This window comes from Garra rufa, chromosome 1 (genome assembly GCF_049309525.1).
Source record: "Garra rufa chromosome 1, GarRuf1.0, whole genome shotgun sequence".
NCBI classification, from domain to species: Eukaryota; Metazoa; Chordata; class Actinopteri; order Cypriniformes; family Cyprinidae; genus Garra; species Garra rufa.
Window position 1 is genome coordinate 26,245,350 of NC_133361.1, and position 22,487 is coordinate 26,267,836.

The 22,487-nt window shown below is 36.3% G+C and overlaps 2 protein-coding genes across 2 annotated transcripts in view; both read left to right on the top strand.

Annotated features, from left to right (window-relative positions):
* Window positions 1-12,634, top strand: part of gmip (GEM interacting protein) — a 30,384-nt gene extending 17,750 nt beyond the window's left edge. Inside the window, exons 12-21 of the mRNA XM_073837998.1 lie at window positions 627-733; window positions 822-881; window positions 964-1,053; window positions 1,138-1,298; window positions 2,427-2,603; window positions 2,828-2,965; window positions 4,227-4,429; window positions 7,740-8,067; window positions 9,203-9,305; window positions 11,435-12,634. Coding sequence (XP_073694099.1) covers window positions 627-733; window positions 822-881; window positions 964-1,053; window positions 1,138-1,298; window positions 2,427-2,603; window positions 2,828-2,965; window positions 4,227-4,429; window positions 7,740-8,067; window positions 9,203-9,305; window positions 11,435-11,997 — 1,930 coding nt within the window. The 3' untranslated portion in view covers window positions 11,998-12,634. The remainder of the gene's footprint in view (window positions 1-626; window positions 734-821; window positions 882-963; window positions 1,054-1,137; window positions 1,299-2,426; window positions 2,604-2,827; window positions 2,966-4,226; window positions 4,430-7,739; window positions 8,068-9,202; window positions 9,306-11,434) is intronic.
* A 2,533-nt stretch (window positions 12,635-15,167) lies between these two features.
* The window catches only part of lmx1al (LIM homeobox transcription factor 1, alpha-like), a 29,645-nt gene continuing 22,325 nt past the window's right edge, over window positions 15,168-22,487 (top strand). Inside the window, exons 1-3 of the mRNA XM_073838003.1 lie at window positions 15,168-15,211; window positions 18,344-18,429; window positions 18,567-18,750. Coding sequence (XP_073694104.1) covers window positions 15,168-15,211; window positions 18,344-18,429; window positions 18,567-18,750 — 314 coding nt within the window. The remainder of the gene's footprint in view (window positions 15,212-18,343; window positions 18,430-18,566; window positions 18,751-22,487) is intronic.

Below are 22,487 nucleotides of genomic sequence, written 5' to 3' on the forward strand. Positions count from 1 at the left end.
GTGTGAAAGCTCTTCGTGTTCCTGCCTTGTTCCTCTTGGAGAATTATATTAAATATATTGTATTTGTGAATATCGTCTCTCGTCTCGTCTAGTCCTGCATACACCCATGACACATACGTCATCCGGTATAATTGAAACGATTGGCTATGAGCTACGCACAGGCACATTTGATAGTGCCCAATAAACAGCTCTGGGCATTCGTAAACCACGCCTCAAATACGAGAAAATGAATATGTGGTTCCCAGACCACGAATCATGACGTTGTCATGACGTGGCTTGGCGTTAGCCAGGCTACAAAAAAAACCTAAATACTGAAAAAATCGCCTTTAAAGTAGTCTAAGTGAAGTTCTTAGCAATGCATATTACTAATCAAAAATTAGGTTTTGATTTATTTATAGTGGGAAACTTACAAAATATCTTCATGGAACATGATCTTTACTTAATATCCTAATGATTTTTGGCATAAAAGAAAAATTTATCATTTTGACCCATACAATGTATTGTTGGCTATTGCTACAAATATACCAGTGCTACTTAAGACTGGTTTTGTGGTCCAGGGTCACACTTAAGTTGGATGTTTGTATATCCATTAAACAGTTTTTTTTCCCCTTTAATTCATTTCACAGATCCCCGCCATCAAGTCGACGCAAACAAAGCACTGCTCCAAATTACCAACAAGATTCATATGCGCTACCAGAGGAACTGAAACACAGCAGCAGTTTAGTAGATGGACGTACGTCTCTTGTCATGCATTATTTTAAATATATCTCATCCAGATAAAGTGCACTTGAACATTTTCATGTGAATTTGTTTATGTACAGGACGTCCCGGCCACAGTGACAGAGACAGCACTGGAAGTCTTGAATCACTGTCCAGTCCAGGTAAGGGAATTCTCTTGTAACTTAAGCACTTAAGTAAGTGTCCCATCTGTAAATAAGTAAGTAATATGTCTCTTCTCTGAAGCTTATGGGAACCGTAAGCTGCCCAAGGCCTCCTCCACGGGAACCATGTCTTCAGATGATCTTGATGAGAAAGACACTCTGCAAGAAGCAGGTATGAAACGCTTTGCATTATTTACACTTCCTGCATTTTTATGGCTAACAATGCAGTTATTGACTCTTCTTTATGTGCGTGCAGAGAGCGAAGAGGGATTGTCTGACAGCAACGGAATGACATGCAAACCGCGAAATGCATCACGTGCTGCACTGACCCACAGGCTGAAAAAAATGAAGAGCAAGATGGTCAAGTGTAAGCAGTGTGATAATTACATCCTGGTAAACGGGATTGAGTGCGAAGAGGTGAGTGTCAGAAAAGCATGTATAGCTTTTTGTTTAAAGAACTAAGCAGGGAATTGAAGGCAGTACACTTTAACCATATTGCAAAGACAATAGATGTAATAATGAAATTACATCTAAAGAAAAAATACTCTTAAGTTTAACTAATTGCATTTAATACATGTTATACTTACAATATACAATAAAAATACAAAATATGATACATGAAATCTACTTCCTTTCTTACAAATGACCCTGGACCACAAAACCAGTCATAAGTAGCACAGGTATATTTGTTGCAATAGCCAACATTATATGGGTCAAAATTATCGATTTTTTCGTTTATGCCAAAAATAAATAGTAAAGATCATGTTCCATAAAGATATTTTCCACGTTTTCTACCATAAATATAGCAAAACCTAATTTTTTATTAGTAATATACATTGCTAAGAACTTCATTTGGACAACTTTAAAGGCGATTTTCTCAATATTTCGATTTTTTTTGCACCCTCAGATTCCAGATTTTCAAATCGTTGTGTCTCGGCCAAATTTTGTTCTATCCTAACAAACCATACAATTAAAATCTTATTTATTTAGCTTTCAGATGATGTATAAATCTCAATTTTAAAAAAATATATCCTTTTTTTGTGGTCCAGGTTCACATATAGATCTGTATATAGAATATAGATATATTGCAAGTCAGTGAATACTATTATAAAATACAATATATTTGGAGTTCACTGGTATATATTTGAATATATATACAAAAATATATGTTTTTTTAAATATTACTAAACAATGCTTTATGGAAGTGGGAGGTCATTATGTTAAAAAAAATTAGGATAAATAAAATATATTATATTTGAAACTGAAGTTGAAACCTTGCAGTTTCTACAGAATAATATAATTAAGTAACAACCTCAAAGCTAAAGGTTAAAACCTGCTTTTCTATGTAGAAAATGTATGGGATTTTTACTTGCGAAACCCAAATATTGTGCTGAATTTTTAAGATACTTAACCTCAGTTTACTTCTGGTGATGTACTGTAAGTAGTTAGATATGACTAGTTAATAAAAGAAAAGAGCCATGTTTTATTTAACTGTGCACTGATCAGATGGCAGTGGAAGACTGACAGTTGCTCCTCTTTTGCCAGTGTGGCCTTGCAGTCCACAGGAAGTGCCTGGAGGTGTGCCAGCTGGAGTGTGAGCACAGGAGAGGCTTCATCTTTGGGATGGAGCTCTCCCTGCTGCCCAGAGAGACCCAAGACTCTGTGCCCTTCGTTGTCCTGCGCTGTACTGAAGAGATTGAGAGCAGGGCTCTCGAAGTCCAGGTAGGAGCTCAGTACATGGATCTTGAGATGTTATGAAGACATGATGGTGCCTGATAAACTCACGATGAAATAAAAGTAGTGGCTTTTATTTCACAATTACATTGTGTTGATATGTATCGGATTATTGAAAAAGAGAAATGTAGGATAGGATTGCAGATGGCAAAGAGCACCCAAACTATCTAACCTAATTGTCTTCTATCTCTTGTTCTTTTCTCTATATCTAGGGAGTTTACAGAATCAGTGGATCCAAGCCTCGCATTCTGAAGTTATGTCAGGCCTTTGAAATCCAGAAAGACCAAGTTGACCTTAGTGACCTCTCACCGCATGACATCACCTCCGTACTCAAGCATTTCTTCAAAGAGGTAAATAAAATACAATTGAAGTAGTTAAAAAGTTAAAACCAAGGCTGTAACGGTGTCTTGAACATAGGGGGACCAATATTTTTTAAGGCATTAAATAATAATTTAAAGAGATTTAAGGGAATAAATAAGAAGAAATAAGACTGGTAAAAGAGCAAGTACTGTAAAGTAATCTGTTTGAGCTTTTTGCAAACAATATTTTTTTACCCACATTCACTTTTATTTATATTCCAGTAGACTAATTTGGAGGAGACGTCACTTGCATAAAATAATAAAAAATTGTGGTGGCAAAAAAACACTGGTAACAGGTGGAGTGAAACGGGAAAAATCCACGGAATAAGAGATAAAATGTTTTGTTGTGCCTTTTGGATGTCAGAATCAGAATGCAAATCATTTTTAAAGAATACTGTCGTCAAAGATGCCATTTGAAGCTAAACTGCTATAATTACTCTACTTTTAAAGCATAAATTTGATTTAAACAATAGGTCTGCATAATATTTACATATGCAGTTCATAGGGAACATTTATATTAGCCCTACAGTTACAGCATAAAAATACTATTTAAACCTATAACATTTTACATTTAGTTATTTTATCTCACAATTCTGACTTTTTTTCTTGCAAATGCAAGTTTATATCTCAGGTTTCGGACTTTATAACTCAATTTAACTCAACAATAGTTTATTGTTTTAACAATTAACAGTTCTGAGGGGAAACTGTTAACAGTTAACAATTCTGAGAGGGGAAAAAAGACAGAAGTGTGGGATATAAACTCAAAAGAGAGAATGACGAGTTGATTTTTCTTATCAGAATTGTGAGAATGCAATCTCGGAATTGTGAGAATAAAGTCAGAATTTTGAAATATAAACTCAAACCTTTTTCATTCTTTTATTACATGGTTTCCATAGACTGCCACTTGAAAACTGTCGTTTTGTGCCATCTGATAAGCTCCGCCCAAAAAACACTTAATCATTGTTTGCAAAGACCGAATTGGTCTATTAACAAATAAACTGCATTTCCAATTCAAAACAAATTCGAGTAGTTTGGATCACTGGATATTACTGCCATTTAACATTTGTACATTTCTATTGTTAAACAAATATTAAATGGTATGTAATGCAGCGCATTAAGAATATTAAATATGGGGGGGGGGGCAATTTGGCCAATTATATTTGGGGGGGGGTGCTTGTCTCGCTCAATATCTATTGTGTTTCTAACCCCGCTTAAACCAGAGAACTTAACACCCTGTCTTCCTCTTTCACAGCTTCCTGAGCCGTTACTCACCTTTGACCTTTACAACGACTTCATCAATGTGGGTAAAGAGATTCAGAGGCTTAGTGAAAAGGACCATGCTGCTGAGACTGTTGGGATTTCGGAGAGTATCGTGGTCAAGCTCAAGGACCTCACCGGACGACTGCCTCTGTGTAACTACAACACAGTGCAGCACATGATAGCCCACTTGAACAGGTAAATTTCATTACAGTGTTTTCTACGGCCCATTACGATAACCACAGCTACTGAAAGAACTTATAGATGACAGTGACACTTATAGATATAAGTGTAGGCTTAAATCAAATGCCGTACCATCAATTTTTCCCCAGAAGGAGTCTAAACTCTCCCGGATATTAAGTGAAATCCACGCTGAGAAACTCCTTTAGTGACAAGCGTTAGCATGTTTACGTCCTGCCAGGATGGCATATAGTGTTTCTTGTCTCTGCCGTTTATAAGATCTTTCAGTAGCTGTGGTCTACTAAAAGCCTAAAAGGCATCAGGGCTAAAGTGGAGAGAACAAAGACACTGGTCTTTAGGAAGTTGTATTTGTCCACAGGCATCTTCCCATTCTTTTTTTCTCTTCCTATCGCTAGGAAAGCAATGAAGACTTGCATACTTTTCTTGTTGCCCTTTAACTGAAAATTACAACCAAACTGTGTTGGGGTAAAAAGAACAACAGTTTAGGGATGGTTTGATACGTGTATTGGTACCGTTCGGTAGGGCTGAACGATATATCGTTATCGTATCTATATCTAGATATGAACTTTCAAGATATTACTATCGAAAAAAGCAACGATATAGACGATATAGATTTCCCCTCTCCGCGCTCGCCCCGCCCTGCATACAACTCTGGCAGTCACACAACGAACATCAGTTTTACGAGTGCCCTTGAATGCACCGCTAAAGACAGCGCGCGCACACTACAGAGACAGCGGAGAAATTAAAAAGAAAGAAAATGCGGAGATAATGCGGCCGGTGGTAGTGCAGAATCTGACTTGGTGCCAAAACATAAATCATAAATAAGACGTGTTGTGCAGGTCGTGCTTAACAAAAATTGCGACTATTACGCATCTGGTGGAAATTGGGGAAACGCCTGTTTCACACATACTCCGTCTGCAGTGCATATGCGTTGCGTATTTTTTTCCGCACCCATGTTAACGGATTAGAGCGTTCACACTGAACGCGTTTGCTGTCCGGCAGTACGTCCCAGAAGCGGTGCGTTTGCAGCAGTGGATTAAAGTGACAGCGCATTGTTAGCTGTAAAAATGAATATGGATTGACACGGAAATGTGGTGATTATACCATAAATGCATATAAATGAAGTCTACTGTGTTTTACAGTCAACACGTGGCTTTTTGGCTAGGTTTAAAACTAGGAAAAGTGCACTTTTAAATAAACAAGGCAACATAATGCATTTGTCCAGGTAGAAAAGTTCTTTAAGAGATTGTTTTTAATAACGATTTAATGCGAAAGGCACGGAAGCCGACTGTTTCTGTCTGTGATAAGTTTTAATTTAAAATATTTGTGATAGCCCAATTTTAATAAGAAAAGGAAGCTATACCTATGCTGTCTAAATGTGTTGCAACTTGCTTTAGCAACTTAATATATAAATCTAGAAGTCAAGTGCATTGAATAATACGTTTAACTTATTGAGTTTAAACGTGAATATGTCTATGAACGATTGTATTACTGTACTGCAATAAAAGAGGATCCCAATGCTGAAAAAGCACGTTTGTATTTTAAATCAAAATAACGGATAAATGGTGTGTTTGTGGTAAACAGCCGCGGATCAGGAACGGACTGCAAAGCAAAACCAGTCCGTGCTGCTTCTGCACCGCATACGTAACGCACACGGACTGCATACACACTGTATACGGAGTATGTGTGAAACAGGCGTAAGCAAGGTAGCACAACAAACATGTTTCACCACCTGAAACAACACCATCGGGTGCTGCATGAAGAGTGCACGACAATGAGAGAAACACTGGGGACTTCTCAGTCATCCCAAAATAAGCCAAAGCAAAGTTTGATTGCTGACGCGTTCAGTAGCGTTATGCCGTACGAGTCGACGTCCAAATGCGGGTTATTTTTTTGGTAATTTATGTTAATGTTGATGACTGGCAGTGAGTTCTTAAAAATAAAACTACACTTTCCAATTTTTTTTGTATTTTAATGTTTTTTTTTTCTGAGAAATGCTTGGTTTTCACCGAACCCGTAGTCATATCGTATCGTATCGATATCGAGATATCTGGCATGAAAATCGAGATATGAAATTTTGTCCATATCGTTCAGCCCTACCGTTCGGTTCTCTGACAAATTCCAAATGGAAGTGATTATCCCTATCACCTTTGTGGAGGCACTTACGTGCCGTGCATGTCATAATGTAGTTGTTTGCAATGCACTTGGCAAAGGGAGCGATGTAATTTCCTCATTATTAGGCTCGTTTGAGATGAGCAAAATCTGCACAGAATCGATCACCGGTGATCAACGCAAGATGCATGCCGGTTAGAAAAGTGTCCGAGTTACGTCCGACTTGCTCTGACATCGTGCTGACGTCTGCCAAAAAACTCTCGCGATGGCGAGGCGGCTGTGTCGGATTGAGCATTCGGGCGCAGTAGCTCTCCACCGACTGCGCTGACCAAAAGCACGATGGGAAACGACTAGCTGACGACACAGCTTATTGCTCATTGGTTCAATCAACTGTGATGTTGCATTCTTTTCTAAAATGTTTTATTTTTTAATCTAATATCATGTGGTTATGTGTTTAAATTCTGCATGAATATTCCCAAACACTATGACAGTGCGATCTCTGTGTGTGATTTGTGATTGTATTACAATAAAAATATAAAATACACGTTTGTATTAAAGTAAAAATGGATGATAAATACGCCTTTCGTATGGAATTAAAAAGCAAGCACTTTTTAATTGTTTTATTAGTATTTAATTTTTTAGATTTAGAATATATTTGAATATGGTATTTCTTGTACATTTAGATATTTTGTGAATTTCCTACCATAAATATATCAAAACGTAATTTTTTATTAATAATATGCATTGCTAAGAACTTAATTTGGACAAATTTAAAGGCGATTTTCTTAATATTTTGATTTTTTGCACCCTCAGATTCCAGATTTTTTCCAAGTAGTTTAATCTTGAACAAATATTGTCCTATCCTAACAATAATCCATATATCAATGGAAAGCTTTTTATTCAGCTTTCAGGTGATGTATGATTCTTAATTTCCAAAAATCTACCCTTATGTCACATACAGTTTTGGTTGCTATTACGTTTAAGGGAGAAAACTATTCATGTAATATGAAAGAAGTAGTCACTGAATGCATTTTGTGCCAAAGCAATGGAAAATCAGCCACAGTTTAGCCAACATAGACTGTTATTGTGCTCACTTTGTGAAGAGTTTAGAAAAAGTGATCCTAGGGATTGTAAAAAAAACTCAAAAATTTAAAGTGGCCACCCGTCTTTTAATCCGTCACTTTTTTCTCTTCAGGATTGCAGAACATTACGAGGACAACAAGATGTCTCCAGGAAACCTGGGCATTGTGTTTGGCCCCACTCTCTTGCGCCCCCTGGTGTCAGGAGACGTGTCGATGATCGCTCTGCTAGAAACCAGCTATCAGGCTCTTCTCGTGGAGTTCATGATCTCACACTATGAACACATATTTGGTCCCATAAGAAGATCCAGCACCCCTCCGCCACCGCCTCCCACGGCACCCCTCCCAGACACCCCACCCAGAGCCTCATGTTCCTTGTCTCCCGCCAGCAGTTCCTCTCAGGGCCCTGAACCCTCAGGCAGGGAACGTCCACGCTCACTGGAGGTAGGCAATAATAACTTCACACTTCACACAATCGCCAGCTCCACGCTAAGCCAAATAAACGCAATCCATGCTTTAAGCTGGCTGTTGTCATGACAATGCTAAAAGCTCACCTCAGGTGGACATGCTCGTGCAGGCGACAGAGTTCATCTTGATCTGCTTGAGCCTCTCTTGCACCGCCTGGGCCTTAATTGTCCCGCCGTGCCCGTGGAAAGGCCTGGAAGGATTAAACGCTTTTTCTGTGAAGATTACTTTTGCTTGCATGTGTGCTTGTGCTTATGTTAGAGCCTTACCCCTGTTGCTCTCTGCTTTAGCTCCTCAACAAGTTGTTTACTACAGGAAAGCCTGGAGGATGTTAATAGTTAGGCTATTAAGCCTAGTCTACTCTAACTAGAACAGTTCTAAGAATCTAAGAATTTCTCAGTAGGAAGAACCAAAACAAAAGTTCAGAAGGTCAAGGTTTTCCATACCTTTGTTTAGTATAGTTAGCTGCAAATAGTTTCTTACAAATACCATAGTACTAAACTGAAAGTCTTTTATGCTCACCAAAACTGCACTTATTTGACCAAAAACACAGTAAAAACAGTAAAATTGTGAAATATTATTGCAGTTTAAAATAACTATTTACTAACTGAATATATTTTAAGATGTAATTTATGCCTGTGATGCAAAGCTGAAATTTTTAGCATCATTACTCCAGTCTTCAGTGTCACATGATCCTTCAGAAACCATACTAATATGCTGATTTGCTGCACAAGAAACATTTCTTATTAATATCAATGTTAACACCAGTTGTGCTGCTTAACATTTTTATGAAAACCATGACACATTTTTGTAATTCTTTGATTCTTCAATGAATAGAAAGTTCAATTGAACAGCATTTTTTAAAAATAGAAATCTTTTGTAACATTATAAACATCTTTACAGTCACTTTTGATTAATTAAATGCATCCTTTCTGACTAAAAGTTACTAGTTTACATTTATAAATCTTAATTGTAATTCACTCAAACTTTATTTACAAAATAATAAAATAATAAAAATATCATAACATTACAGTAATTTAAAAATCAAAAAAGATCCTTCTGCCGTATTGGCTCTCAAGTCAACTTATATCCAGAATTTTTATCATTTTAACAGAATCGCACTATCAAGAGAGAGTCAAGTGAGGGTTATATTTCTGACAAGTCATCATCCAATGAAGCAATGGACCAGCTGAGCCCAGAAGCCAATGAGAGAGCAGGTAGGCGGGCTTTAACTTGAAATTGACATTCAGTATCAGCTGGCTGCTTGCGCAAACTATTTGCTGTGTGTTTTTGTGGCATCATTTTCTTCCTGTTGTCATAAGCAAAGCTGTTTCAGTCAAACTTTGGTCCCACTTTATATTAGGTGGCCTTAAAGGAGAAGTTCACTTACAGAGCAAAAATTTACAGATAATTTACTCACCCCCTTGTCATCCAAGATGCTATTTTTTTTTATTCTTCAGTCGTAAAGAAATTATGTTTTTTGAGGATTTCAGGATTTCAGGATTTCTCTCCATATTGTGAGACTTCAATTGTGAGTTTGAACCCTTCTTCCTCAGCTGGGATCATTTAGAGCCCTTTGAAGCTGTATTTAAAATGCATTTTGGAAGTTCAAACTCAGGCACCATAGAAGTCCACCATATGGAGAACATTCCTAAAAAATTTTCCTCAGAAAACATTTCTTTACGAATGACATGAACGTTTCCTTGTACTTGCATTCAAATGAATCATTTCATACAAAGCACTTATTGTGTGCTTACATTGTACTTCTGTTTTAAGAAGTACCTGCATGTTATTACATCTGTAATTAAATGACACTGTTGGGCCATCCTTTACATCTTAACCCACCCTTAAACCTACCCATACCACCAAACCTGTCCTTAACCTTACCCGTATCCCATGGCCAATAGCAGCAAGTGTTTTGCAGTACAATATGAACACAAAAAGTACATTGTACTTATTTTTTTAATATAAAGTGGGACCCAAACTTTTGCTGAAGACGCTCAAATAAATGTTTTCTGTCTTAAAGATATAGAAAGACAATTTTCAGTAGCATTTTGATTATATTCTGTATATACAGTTGAAGCCAAAAGTTTACATACACCTTGCAGAATCTGTAAAATGTTCATTATTTTACCAAAATAAGAGGGATCATATAAAATGCATGTTATTTTTTATTTAGTACTGATCTGAATAAAATATATTTCACATAAAAACATTTACATATAGTTTAATTAAAAATGACCCGGTTCAAAAGTTTACATACACTTGATTCTTAATACTGTGTTGTTACCTGAATGATCCACAGCTGTTTTGTTTAGTGATAGTTGTTCATGAGTCATTTGTTTGTCCTGTTGTACCTGCTGTTTTTCAGAAAAATCCTTCAGGTCCCACAAATTATTTGGTTTTTCAGCATTTTTGTGTATTTGAACCCTTTCCAGCAATCACTGTATGATTTTGAGATCCATCTTTTCACACTGAGGACAACTGAGGGACTCATATACAACTATTACAGAAGATTCAAACACTCACTGATGCTTCAGAAGGAAAAACCATGCATTAAGAGCTGGGGGGTGAAAACATTTTTAATTTGAAGATCAGGGTAAATGTAACTTGTTTTGTCTTCTGGGAAACAAGTATCTTCTGTAGCTTCTGAAAGCCAGTACTAAATGAAAAAAAAAAGATATTTAGGCAAAATAAGAAAAATGTACACATCTTCATTCTGTTCATAAGTTTTCACCCCCGGCTCTTGATGCATTGTGTTTCCTTCTGAAGCATCAGTGAGCGTTTGAACCTTCTGTAATAGTTGCATATGAATCCTTAAGTTGTCCTCAGTGTGAAAAGATGGATCTCAGAACCATACAGTCATTGTTGGAAAAGTTTCAAATACATAAAAATGCTGAAAAACCAAAGAATCTGTGGGACCTTAGGTTTAGCTGTTCAGGACAAACAAGGGACTCATGAACAACTATCACTAAACAAAAAAAAAACACAGAAACAGCTGTAGATCATTCAGGGAACAACACAGTTTTAAGAATGAAGTGTATGTAAATTTTTGAATAGGGTCATTTTTATAAATTCAACTCTTTTTTTTTTTCTCGTGGACTATATGTAAACATCTTTTATGTGAAATATCTTATTCAGGTCAGTAGTATATAAAAAATAACATGCATTTTGCATGATCCCTTTTATTTTGGTAAAATAATTAACATTTTGCAGATTCTGCAAGGTGTATGCAAACTTTTGACTTCAACTGTACTCCTTAAATAGGAAAACAAAATGAATCTAATGAAGTTGTTCTATGATCTTGTTGTTAATACATTTTGGTTTTATTCTGTATCTCTTCTAGTCCTGGCTATGAGGGCGACAGCTTCTCCTCAGGTTCATTTGGAGCAGGCTGCAGAAAGTCAATTACAAACTCAGTCGAGGGCTCACTTCAGCAGGCAGCCTGTGAAGTACTACAGGCAGGGTCCGGCAGGAGCACAATTACGCAAAGCAGGCTCTTACTCACTGGACGAGGACAATTCTGGGACCAGAGAAAGACCTGTTTCAAGAAGCGCAGACAGCAGTCGCAGCTCCTCTCCTGAGCCCGAGACCCCCATGAAAACCCACTGCCGTTTACACGAGATCCCCATCCCACAGAATAAGACTGCATACACCCCCGAGAGTCAGACTGCACCTCATGCAGGGGTTAAAAGGACTGTATCGGATGAGGGGGTTAAATCAGAACATGTGGGACAATTGGGAAAACGAAATGCCAACCAATCCAACAACATCCTGGGGGGGAGAGAGCGCCTGATTCGATCCTTGAGGAGGCGTCCGACTGATGAAAAAACTGCCCAGAAGGTTCTGTCCGGACTGAAGCTTAAACGCAGTGATTCAGGGAAAGGCGAGCAGCTCCATTTTGTTTGACAGTGACTGAAACGGAATCAAATTGTTTACTTAACTTCTGGGGTTCCTTTTAAGGGATACTTCACCCAAAAATGAAAAATCTGTCATTAATTACTCACCCTCATGTTGTTCCGAACCTGTAAGGCTTTTGTTTATCTTAGTTAAGATATCTTTGAGAAGAAGAGAAGAAATTTAGTTGTTTTTGTGCACAAAAAGTATTCTCATAGCTTCTTAAAATTATGGTTGAACCACTGATGTCACATGGATTATTTGATCAAAGTCCTTACTACCTTTCTGGGCCTTGAACGTGATAGTTGCTGTCCAGGCAGGGTCCGAAAGCTCTCGGATTGAAGGTCTTACGGGTAATTATTGACACAATTTTCATTTTTGCGTGAACTATCCCTTTAAATTCACTGTAGTACTTCCCATTCTGGGCTGTAAAGTATTTTTAGTAAAAGCTGTACATTTTTAGTTCTCCTGCTTTGTGGCACATGACGTACGGTGCTGTTAAATCACAGTACAGATGGTAGTTTCCATTCTCACTGGAAATTTGGCACAGATTTACCTGTTTATTTGTGATACAGACAGCCTGTCTTGTATAGATGTTTGATGCTGAATCATGACTCCTGTGGGATGAATATACAATATATGGAAACAAAACAAAGCTGGCTACTTGCTGTTTTCAGATTCTTTAAAATGACATTATTTTTGGTGTGTTTACATTCTTAAACAACACGTTTGTTTTTAGCATTTTATATATCTCAATAATAATAATAATAATAATTTGCAATAGTCCGATTTTGTCCACACTATCCACCTTATTTTTCAACACGAAAGTAAACATATGCAACCCTGAACCACAAACCCAGTCTTAAGTAACATACATTTTATGGGTTAAAATGATAGATTTTTCTTTTATGCCAAAAATCATTAAGATATCAAGTAAAGATCAAAAGTTCCATTAAGATATATTGTAAAGTTCCTACTGTAAGTATATCAAAACTTAATTTTTGATTAGTAATGTGCATTGCTAAGAACTTCATTTGGACAACTTTAAAGGCAATTTTCTCAGTAGTTTGATTTTTTTGTTCACCCTCAGATTACAGATTTTCAAATAGTTGTATCTTGGCCAAATATGGTCCTTCGTAACAAACCATGCATCAATGGAAAGCTTATTTATTTATGTATAATCTCAATTTAAAAAAAATGACCTTATGGCTGGTTTTGTGGTCGCATATTTGCCATCAGGGTCACATATTTGCGAGACTTACTTGAAATAAGGAAACAACTTGCAGTATACGGTAAATCTGTTTGCACTACAAACCATCATAGTTAAGATAATACATAAAAATAATATGGTAAAACGCGCCAATTTGCAATATCAAGCAGCAAAATGATGTGTTTTGTACAGCTAAATATAGCTGGATTTGGATGAGACCGAAAGCCGGGCCCAAAAAAAATTACAAATGCCTGTGCCCACTCTTACAGAAAAATAAGGTGGATATTAATTTTTAAATGGGATATTAATTTGGAATATTAAAATGATCAATTAAGTAATGCTTAACAGATCTTTAGTTTGAAAGTTAGAAAATATGTAAATAGCAAATAGTAATAAATTCACGTTGTTGCAAATGTATGGCCTCCAATGGCCCGCCCAAGTACCTGATTTCCGACGTAAAGTGATATTCGTCTTTAATTAAAAAATGAATTAAGAATGAATAAACACCAGTGATTGGTCCATCCTAAAAAAGCGTTGAGGAAAGTAACACTTATCACGTGAGTTCGCCGTAACCGTCGCCTCAGCTGCGGCCTGCACAAGAGTAACTGGACACTGAGGAGTCGTTGAAATGAACACACAGTGAGATGTTTTATTATTTTATTTATTATGAGGAAAATTATTATTTAGAGCACATCAGGGCCTGACTAACGTTACTTTATAATGTTTTGTGCTAACTGTCAGTCTACCTGCGTATTAGCCTATTGGTTTTTCATGTAACGTTAACTTTACAGCAGAGTTTAGCTTTAACCTTGATCAAACTCACCTGCTTTTTACTTCTTAGTAATCCTGCAGACACTGATTAGCTTGTTCAGGTGTGTTTGATTGGAGCTGGAGCTAACTCTGCAAAAAGTGACTATATGTAAAAGACTGGTGCCACAATTTAGCCACTAGATGGCATCCGCGATGCGCATGGACCTGCATTGCATTTGACGATATTTTCGAGTTAAAACATTTTAGCTCTTAATTGGGGATGTTAATTACTTCGGAAATGACCTGAACGTCCAGATTAGACATAGTTTTGTACAGCAGACCTGTATAAAGTAAGTATTATTCCGCAGTAGCTCTTGATAAGCTGTATTGCGAACTCATACTTAGGTTATTGCCCAAGATTTTGTGTTAAATACATATTCCAAATGTTTATATATAAGTTTATATTATTTATATATAGACTACAAGTACAAATGACACATTTGATAATGTATTTAGCCTAACATATATATATATATTTAGCATGTATATCCACATCAGTGGATTTCAACCGTAGCCTATAAATGACACTTTTTGTTCCTTCACATCTTAAACACAGAATAAATGGACCAAATGTCCCCACAAGGATAGTAATACCAGTAGATTTTGACCTTGTGGGGACATTTCTTAGGTCCCCATGAGGAAACAGGCTTATAAATCATGCACAATGAGTTTTTTTGATGAAGTAAAGGGTGCACAATCTCCTGTGAGGGCTAGGTTTAGGTGTAGGGTAGGTGTAGGGCCATAGAAAATACGGTTTGTACAGTATAAAAACCATTACGCCTATGGAATGTCCCCATAAAACATGTAAACCCAACGTGTGTGTGTGTGTGTGTGTGTGTGTGTGTGTGTGTGTGTGTGTGTGTGTGTGTGTGTGTGTGTGTGTGTGTGTGTGTGTGTGTGTGTGTGTGTGTGTGTGTGTGTGTGTGTGTGTGTGTGTGTGTGTTTTCATCTTCTTGCACCCCTCCTTGATGTTTCCCTCCTCCAGCAATCATTGACTGTGCGCGTCACTGTGAGTCTTCACTCCATCACATAAAGCGCGCTCCTGAACATCACACACAACAGTCTGGCAATGCTTTTGCGCCACTGCGTGCATTTTGGACTATAACGCGAAAGTTTGGCTTCTGAAGCACTGGTGCCCGTCCTCTTCCTCAAAGGTATTTTGATGTTACCAACAGAAATCTCAGGAGGAGTGTGTTTCAGCACTAGGTGAGTGCACCGGGACGCATAAGCAGGTAGTCCGAGCATCACCTGCTATCATCTATAAATACGACACAAATGATAGCCTACTTGAACTTTTCTTACTGTGTTCATATTGAGACATGCATGATATTTTCTGAAGACTTTGATAAACACTTTTCAAACCCAAATTGTCTACTATAATCTACTACATTTTACATAAATGTAAAGTTTTGATTGCGCTGATGTTAATAGCCTAAATTTGTTTACACATTAATTTATTTCCATTATGATACTTTATTTGGCGTGCCGTTTCTGTGTTTAGTAAAACCTTAGCCTTTATTTTATGAGTTCAGCTTAGGTCAGCTGATAGAAAATGTTACAGATAAATATAAGAATTTAAAATATAACATTTAAAAAAAATATAAACTTTCCACAAGGACGTTTTTCAAGTAATTGTGGAGAAAGATTTATAAACCTGGCTAACTCTGTACTGGAGTGTATTACAGGCACAATTTAGTTTCTGTAAGTTTATAAATGTTTTGGTTTCGAGCAACTTATGATTAAATTGACATCATAATCGAAAGCGACGCTATTTCACACAAAAGCAATAAATAAATAAATTCTGATATTGTTCGTGTTTACGTTTGCGCTTTACAACAAGTCAAATAAACACTTGACATTTGTGTCATGAAGCATCTTCGAATGTAAATGAATACTAAACTTTAAAACAAAATAAAAAAATGCACATCAAAATATCAAATCATGAAATGAAACATCAATTTAAGTTAATAGTGGTGTAAAAGCATGAGTGTTTATGAAATACTTGGAATGATAAGTTGATTTTTTTTTCTGTCAAACATAGGCCTAGATGAGCCGCGATCATTAAAACCTTACCTTTATATGAAGACAGTTGGGCTGTTTATTTAATTTGTATTAAATTATATTTTCGATAACATGTAGCCTATAGCGCCATAAAAATAAATAGTTAATTAAAATATCTATATAAGATGTGCATGCAAGCGCAAGCGCGAATATCACAGTGTAATTATTCCTCAGTGAGACTGATGCCCCGTTATTAGCTCCCGATTTTTTAATAATCAAACATGCAATTAATTGCATTATTAATGAGGAAGCGTTCAGACACGCAGTGTGTGATTTCAGCTCTGAGGAAAAAAATACTTCAAATGCAACTTTAATTTTTAGGTAAAAGGTTATTTCTGCTTTTGATAAGCAGAAATAAACGTAGTAATAGGCTAATAATAATAGTCTAATAATTCAACCACTAACAAAAATAAAAAAAGATACAACCTAAATTTTCTAAAAGCAAAGTAGACATTAAAATACAGAATTAAGATTTTGATGTCTAAGGTTTTGCAGTCATAGACTTCAGTAAATGTAAATCTCAGATGTATATATTGTGAAAGCTTCTGTTGTTCAAAATTGCAATCAAAGCATTAATCACAACCGTCATCCGTTATTATTTCAGAGGCAATAGCCTGCCTGTTTTAAATCTGACAGCGACTGCGTTGGACCGGGAAATATTATATGTGTATGTTTTTTATATTAGATATGCTTGTTTCGTTTTACCAAATACCAAAGCGAGAATCTGGCTATACCGAAGCTGCTCGCCTTATTACCGGACAATTCACCTGGAAGAGCTCCTATAACACATGACTGAGGACAAAACAAATCCAGTCCTTCTCATACACGTCTCATTAAACACTTTCCCTTTATATAGTGAGATAAAATACAAGAAGTTATGTCTTCAGACCAGGCTACATTTTAAATAAATGTTACATGGTAAAAGAACAAACTTGGCAGCGTCGACGCAGAACTTGACATTTTTCCAAGCATTACAAGATTACGTGAATATCGTAGCCCTGCTGTTACTGACTTTACATGTTATTAAATCATATAATATCAGTATATACCAACACATTTTGGACTATTTAAATTATTATTATTTTTGTTTCGTAAAACCTAATGAGAAAAACGGTGACGTGAGTTCAGCAAAACTGGCTTCTTCAGCAATCGTGACGATTGATAACATAAACACTGACACGGACACAAAACACTTTAACTGTTTCACATACCACTAAAATACTGCAGTAAACACGGATTAGAACACTGTATATAACCGATAACAAACTTAATATAAATATTTAGGCTAAGTGAAACAAATTATGCTACATGAAAGGAATTCTGGGAACACCCCTTTTTCCGTAAGCTAGGCTGCAAGATCATTTACTTATCAAAACATAATTCAAGCAATATAAATGGTATTATAACATAAAAGTATAGCTTTTTAAGGTTAAATGTAATATACATTGTATCTCTAAAGTACAGTGTAAACCATTTTTACTTGAAGAGCTAATCATGTATTAGTTTTAAAATATGTTTTTCATTGTATATGGTAAAGAAATCTACAGTCAGCCTTTTTTTTTTTTTACAGTGGACCCATTTTTATTAAAATTATTAACATTTTACAGTGAACATTAAAAACGGGCCCTCTCTGGACCTGATTTTGCCATTTGCTAATGAAACTAATAATGCACTGTTTTCAGCATCTGCACAGTAACATTATATTACAGTGTGCTTTTTAGCCGCAATACATGCAAATATGTGACCCTGGGACACAAAACAAGTCATAAGGGTCATTTTTTTCTAAATTGAGATTTATATATCATGAATAAATAAGATTTTCATTGATGTATGGTTTGTTAGGATTTGACCATATTTGGCCGAGATACAACTATTTGAAAATCTAGAATCTGAGGGTGCAAAAAATCCAAATGCTGAGAAAATTGCCTTTAAAGTTGTCCAAATGAAGTTCTTAGCAATGCATATTACTAATCATGAATTAAGTTTTAATATATTTATGGTAGTAAATGTATAAAATGTATTCATGGAACATGATCTTTACTTAATATCCTTACGATTTTTGGCATAAAAGAATTTGATCATTTTGACCCATACAATGTATTGTTGGCTATTGCTATATACCCGTGCTACTTAAGACTGGTTTTGTGGTCCAGGGTCAAATATAATAATAAAATATGATAATAAAATTAAGCAAATACAAGCAGCTTACAATAATTCCATATTACCACAGACTGATGGCTGTTTTCATATGTACGTCTTTATGTTGTTGTTTTTCAGTCAGCACTCCAAAGAAGGAAGGAGCGGAATGAAAACAGAAGAAAACCAATCATGTCTTCAGCAGGCCCCCTCCGCCACACCTTACGGTGAGACTCTTATTCTTCATTTATCATTTCTTCATCTTCATATTAATATGGATGCTGTAATGTGTGTGTCTCCAGTCCCTCAAGGCACATTTGTTTGTGTCCTGTCAGCTGACACCTGTTCTGTTCTTCTCCACCAGAGCACGTGGGAGGAGGTGAGGTGTGTGCAGGGTGCGAGTCTCCCATCGCGGACCGCTTCCTCCTGCGCGTCAATGAACTGTCCTGGCATGAGACGTGTGTCAAGTGTGCGGTGTGTCGCAGCGCGCTGAGCGGGACCTGCTACTGCCGGGACCGCCTGCTTTACTGCAAGCATGATTATGAGAAGTAAGACAGTTCAATGTGCCTGTATACATCCATCAAAGTCCTAGTATCCCATTTTTTTTGTGCAGATTAACATGAAGTACACCAGAACATTCTCCTAATCTCTGTGCAAATGCCTCATGGGTGTGTTGATCTTCTGATAATGCTGTCATGCTGATGCTCTGTTGTGGAATATAAGGAACTTTGGTTACACTTTATTTTAAGGCAGTGTAATTACACAAATAAGTACTGCGTAATATTAATAATCATACTTAATATAGATTTAGGGTGAGATTTGGGATTAGTTGCTATACTACAGTATATTGTAGTGTACTATATTGCTATAGTAAGTACATATAATGTGTAACAAATGTTATAGAAATTGATTCTTCGCTGGGAGTTTGATTGACAGGCGATCTGACCAATCATAACGCTGAATTTGCCATTTTGTCCGACAAACAAACCAGACAGGAGAGTAGATTAACGTTGAAAAATGGTATGTTTTAACGTCTTTCTTAGGTTGAAATAAGATACCTGCTTGTGTCCATTCATGTTTATTTTGTGCTATAACTAGTAAAAAGTAAGAGATGATTGGTTCACGAGTCGCTTGAACTGAGACGCTACAGCAATCTCATTAAAGAGCCACAAAATGCTATTTATTGTTTGAATTTCTTAAAAAATTACAATTTGAAAGATGAGACTTTGTTTCATACCACAAGTAACCTGCTCTTTCCTGTCTGTCAGAGTGTTGTCAGTTTCCTCTTTGCTCTGAAATGTATTTTTTACCGTGTGAGAACATGATGTGTTGCGTGAGAGCGCCATGGGATTTTGCGAAGGGTTAATTTACGTTAGAATATGTGGTTAAATATTACTGATGGCAGGTTTAGTTGATGTATGAGTAATGTTGTAGGTTCGAATTTGTTTCTTAAAGGCATACTTCAACCAAAAAAAAAAAAAAAAAATTCTGTCATTAGGAATGTTTATTAATTTTTGTAAATCGGAATGAATCCAGTCCGATTTCATATTATGAAAATTATCTAAATGTTGCAATCCAGTTCACATATTTACACTAGTGGTGTGTGATGGTGTTATGAAATGAGGAGGCAAAGCCCTCAGAAGGGCTTTCATGATGTTAAATATTACTTACACTATCAGAAAAAGAAAAAAAATCCATTTTATATTGTTACATTAACAATATTATTAATATTTATTAAAGCCAAGTTCAAATCGCATCAAGTTAGTGTTTTTAAGCATTTTACATTTATTCTAAAATAATAACTCAAGGCAGTAACAAATTAAACAATAGATTTTATTTGTAAACTTATGTTTAGCTATTCTTTTTTATTTGAATTTTTCAGATCATCACGTCGTCAAAGCTCGGTAAATATTGGTTATAGACACAGATATTTACTTTAAATTTCACCAAGCTGATTACTCACTAAAAACTCCCACAGATTATGTTTTCATGCCATTTCAAGTCTTATTTTGACATAAAAAAAGAGGTTATATCTGTGTGCGAGTTGTTTACTTACTTTTTTAAATTAGTCTTCCCATGAACACCATTATATTGTTCATTCAGACTGATTTGCAAATGCGGAACGCGCACAAACACAAGAAGCGCAATTTATCGCGTGAATCAATTACAGCCGATCATAGCCAGTCATATCCAGTCATATCACGACAGAAGCATTGCTTCCCCCATTCATTCTCAATTACCCCCCACTAAACTCACCACATGCTTTAGGGAGTGTGTTAAAACTCAATGGGCTCAGGGGAGGCGAGAGAGACGAGGACTCCCGCTATAACTTTACCTGGTGTCACTGTTGGACGATGTTTCTTTAGAAAATTGAAAAAAAAAAAAAAAAAAAAAAATTGATTCATACACTGAAAGTGATTTATACACTTTTTAATGTTAGATTTGTAATAGTGGTGTTGTTTTATTTTTGTACTACACATTTTTTCTCATCCAGTATTTTGAGGAGACACTGCCTACCTTGCCTCCTTGGAGGAAACCACTGGTTTACACGTGCATTACACGTATTCTAAACAAAATCTTAGTGCATGCAGAGCTAACGCAAGTATGATTTTTGATTAATTTTTGCCTTGAAAGAAATCAAGAACAATGACATTTATGACAGAAGAGCCTTTTTAGGAAATATTTCGTAAATATTCAGTCTCCTGCATTGATTAGTTCTAAGCAGTAGCTGCGACGCCAAAGGTATTTTTAAATCTGATTCAGCATTTACATGCTTTATGTTTTTTCCATTCAGGTCAAGCTCATTTGGATCGATCAAGGTGTTCACATAAAGGCTTTTCAGTCCGATTAAGCCATCAATCTGATTATAAATGGAAAATTATAAACATATCTCTTTACTCACCCTTATCTTACTCCAATCCTAATTTCTGTTTAATTCTGTGAAAAACAAATTTGAAGAAGCAGAAAAACAGTTTATGATCCTTTGGAATGATTTGATGTGTAAATATTGACAAAATTGACATTTTTGGTTGAACTATCCCTTTAACTGCTGGTTCTTTGATGAATCATTCTTTATTAATTTGGGTCAGAGGGAGTTTCCGAGAAACCATAATTTCCCAGTGACATCACCAAGAGTGCGGACAGTTGAAGGACGATTTTGTGGCCCGTTATCACTGTTGTGAGAAGTGTCAGACACCGCTGAGCAGTGTGGACACTCCCTCTGTTGCTGACATCTGGAGGCCAACCGAAAGGAATAAGATGGACAGGAGAGAATAAAAGACGATAGGAAAGTTAGCAGGAGGAATTCCCAAAGGGAATATAAAATAATTCTGTATATGTTTCCGGAAAGATAGATCACCTGAGATTCAGGACTGTTCCAGGGTATGAAATTACCATACTAACTGCTTTTCTTCACACCGTTGAAGAAAAATGGGACTGTAGATTTGATAATTGTTTCGCATGGGTGCTTGCAGCAAGGATGTCATAATGAGGGTAAAAGTGATCAACGATTACAAATGAGATGGCTGTTCTGGAATCAGAGGACAGTGAAACTCTTCTTGTGCAAGCTGGTGCTCTTATTCCCTTGGGCTTGGTCAATTTGTATTATTTGAATTCATTTATCATTTGCAGTACATTCAAGACAGCCCTTTTCACTATATGGTGGAGTTTCCTTTAGAGGTTTAAGTTTTCCCATTCTGTAAGAAAGGTATACACATTTTTTGTGCGCTTGGATGCAAATCGTTTCATTTGCAGACTTTATTTGTGAACATTGAGGCTGCGGCATGGTATGTGGTGTATTTGTGGAGGAGACTTGGCACACTCTTGTGTGGGTGACCTTGAGTGAATCCACAACAATATCTCCTTGTGTTCTCCGCTGTCTGTCCGTCAGCACCCACCACTTCTACCCCTTTACCGATGCTCCATCTACAGCAGGTGTGCTCCATTTTTGGGGTGCCAAGCAATCTTTGATGGTGGAAAAATGGCATTTGGGAAAAAAATCTTGAGCTGACATTCTATATCTTTAAAATATATCATCAGGCAATGTTAAAAAAAAAACAGGTTTGATGTGGAAACATGTATATTTTTCTAGTATTGTTAAATTAAATATTATTTAAAATAATTGAATAATTACACCAGCATTCCAAAAGAGATTTTTCACAGTTTTTGGTTCCTTAAAGAACCTTTCAGTTAACATTTTTATAATGTGAAGAACATTTTAATAATCTAAAGAACATTTTTCCACTATAAGGACCTTCTGTGGAATGGAAAGATTCTCTGGGTGTTA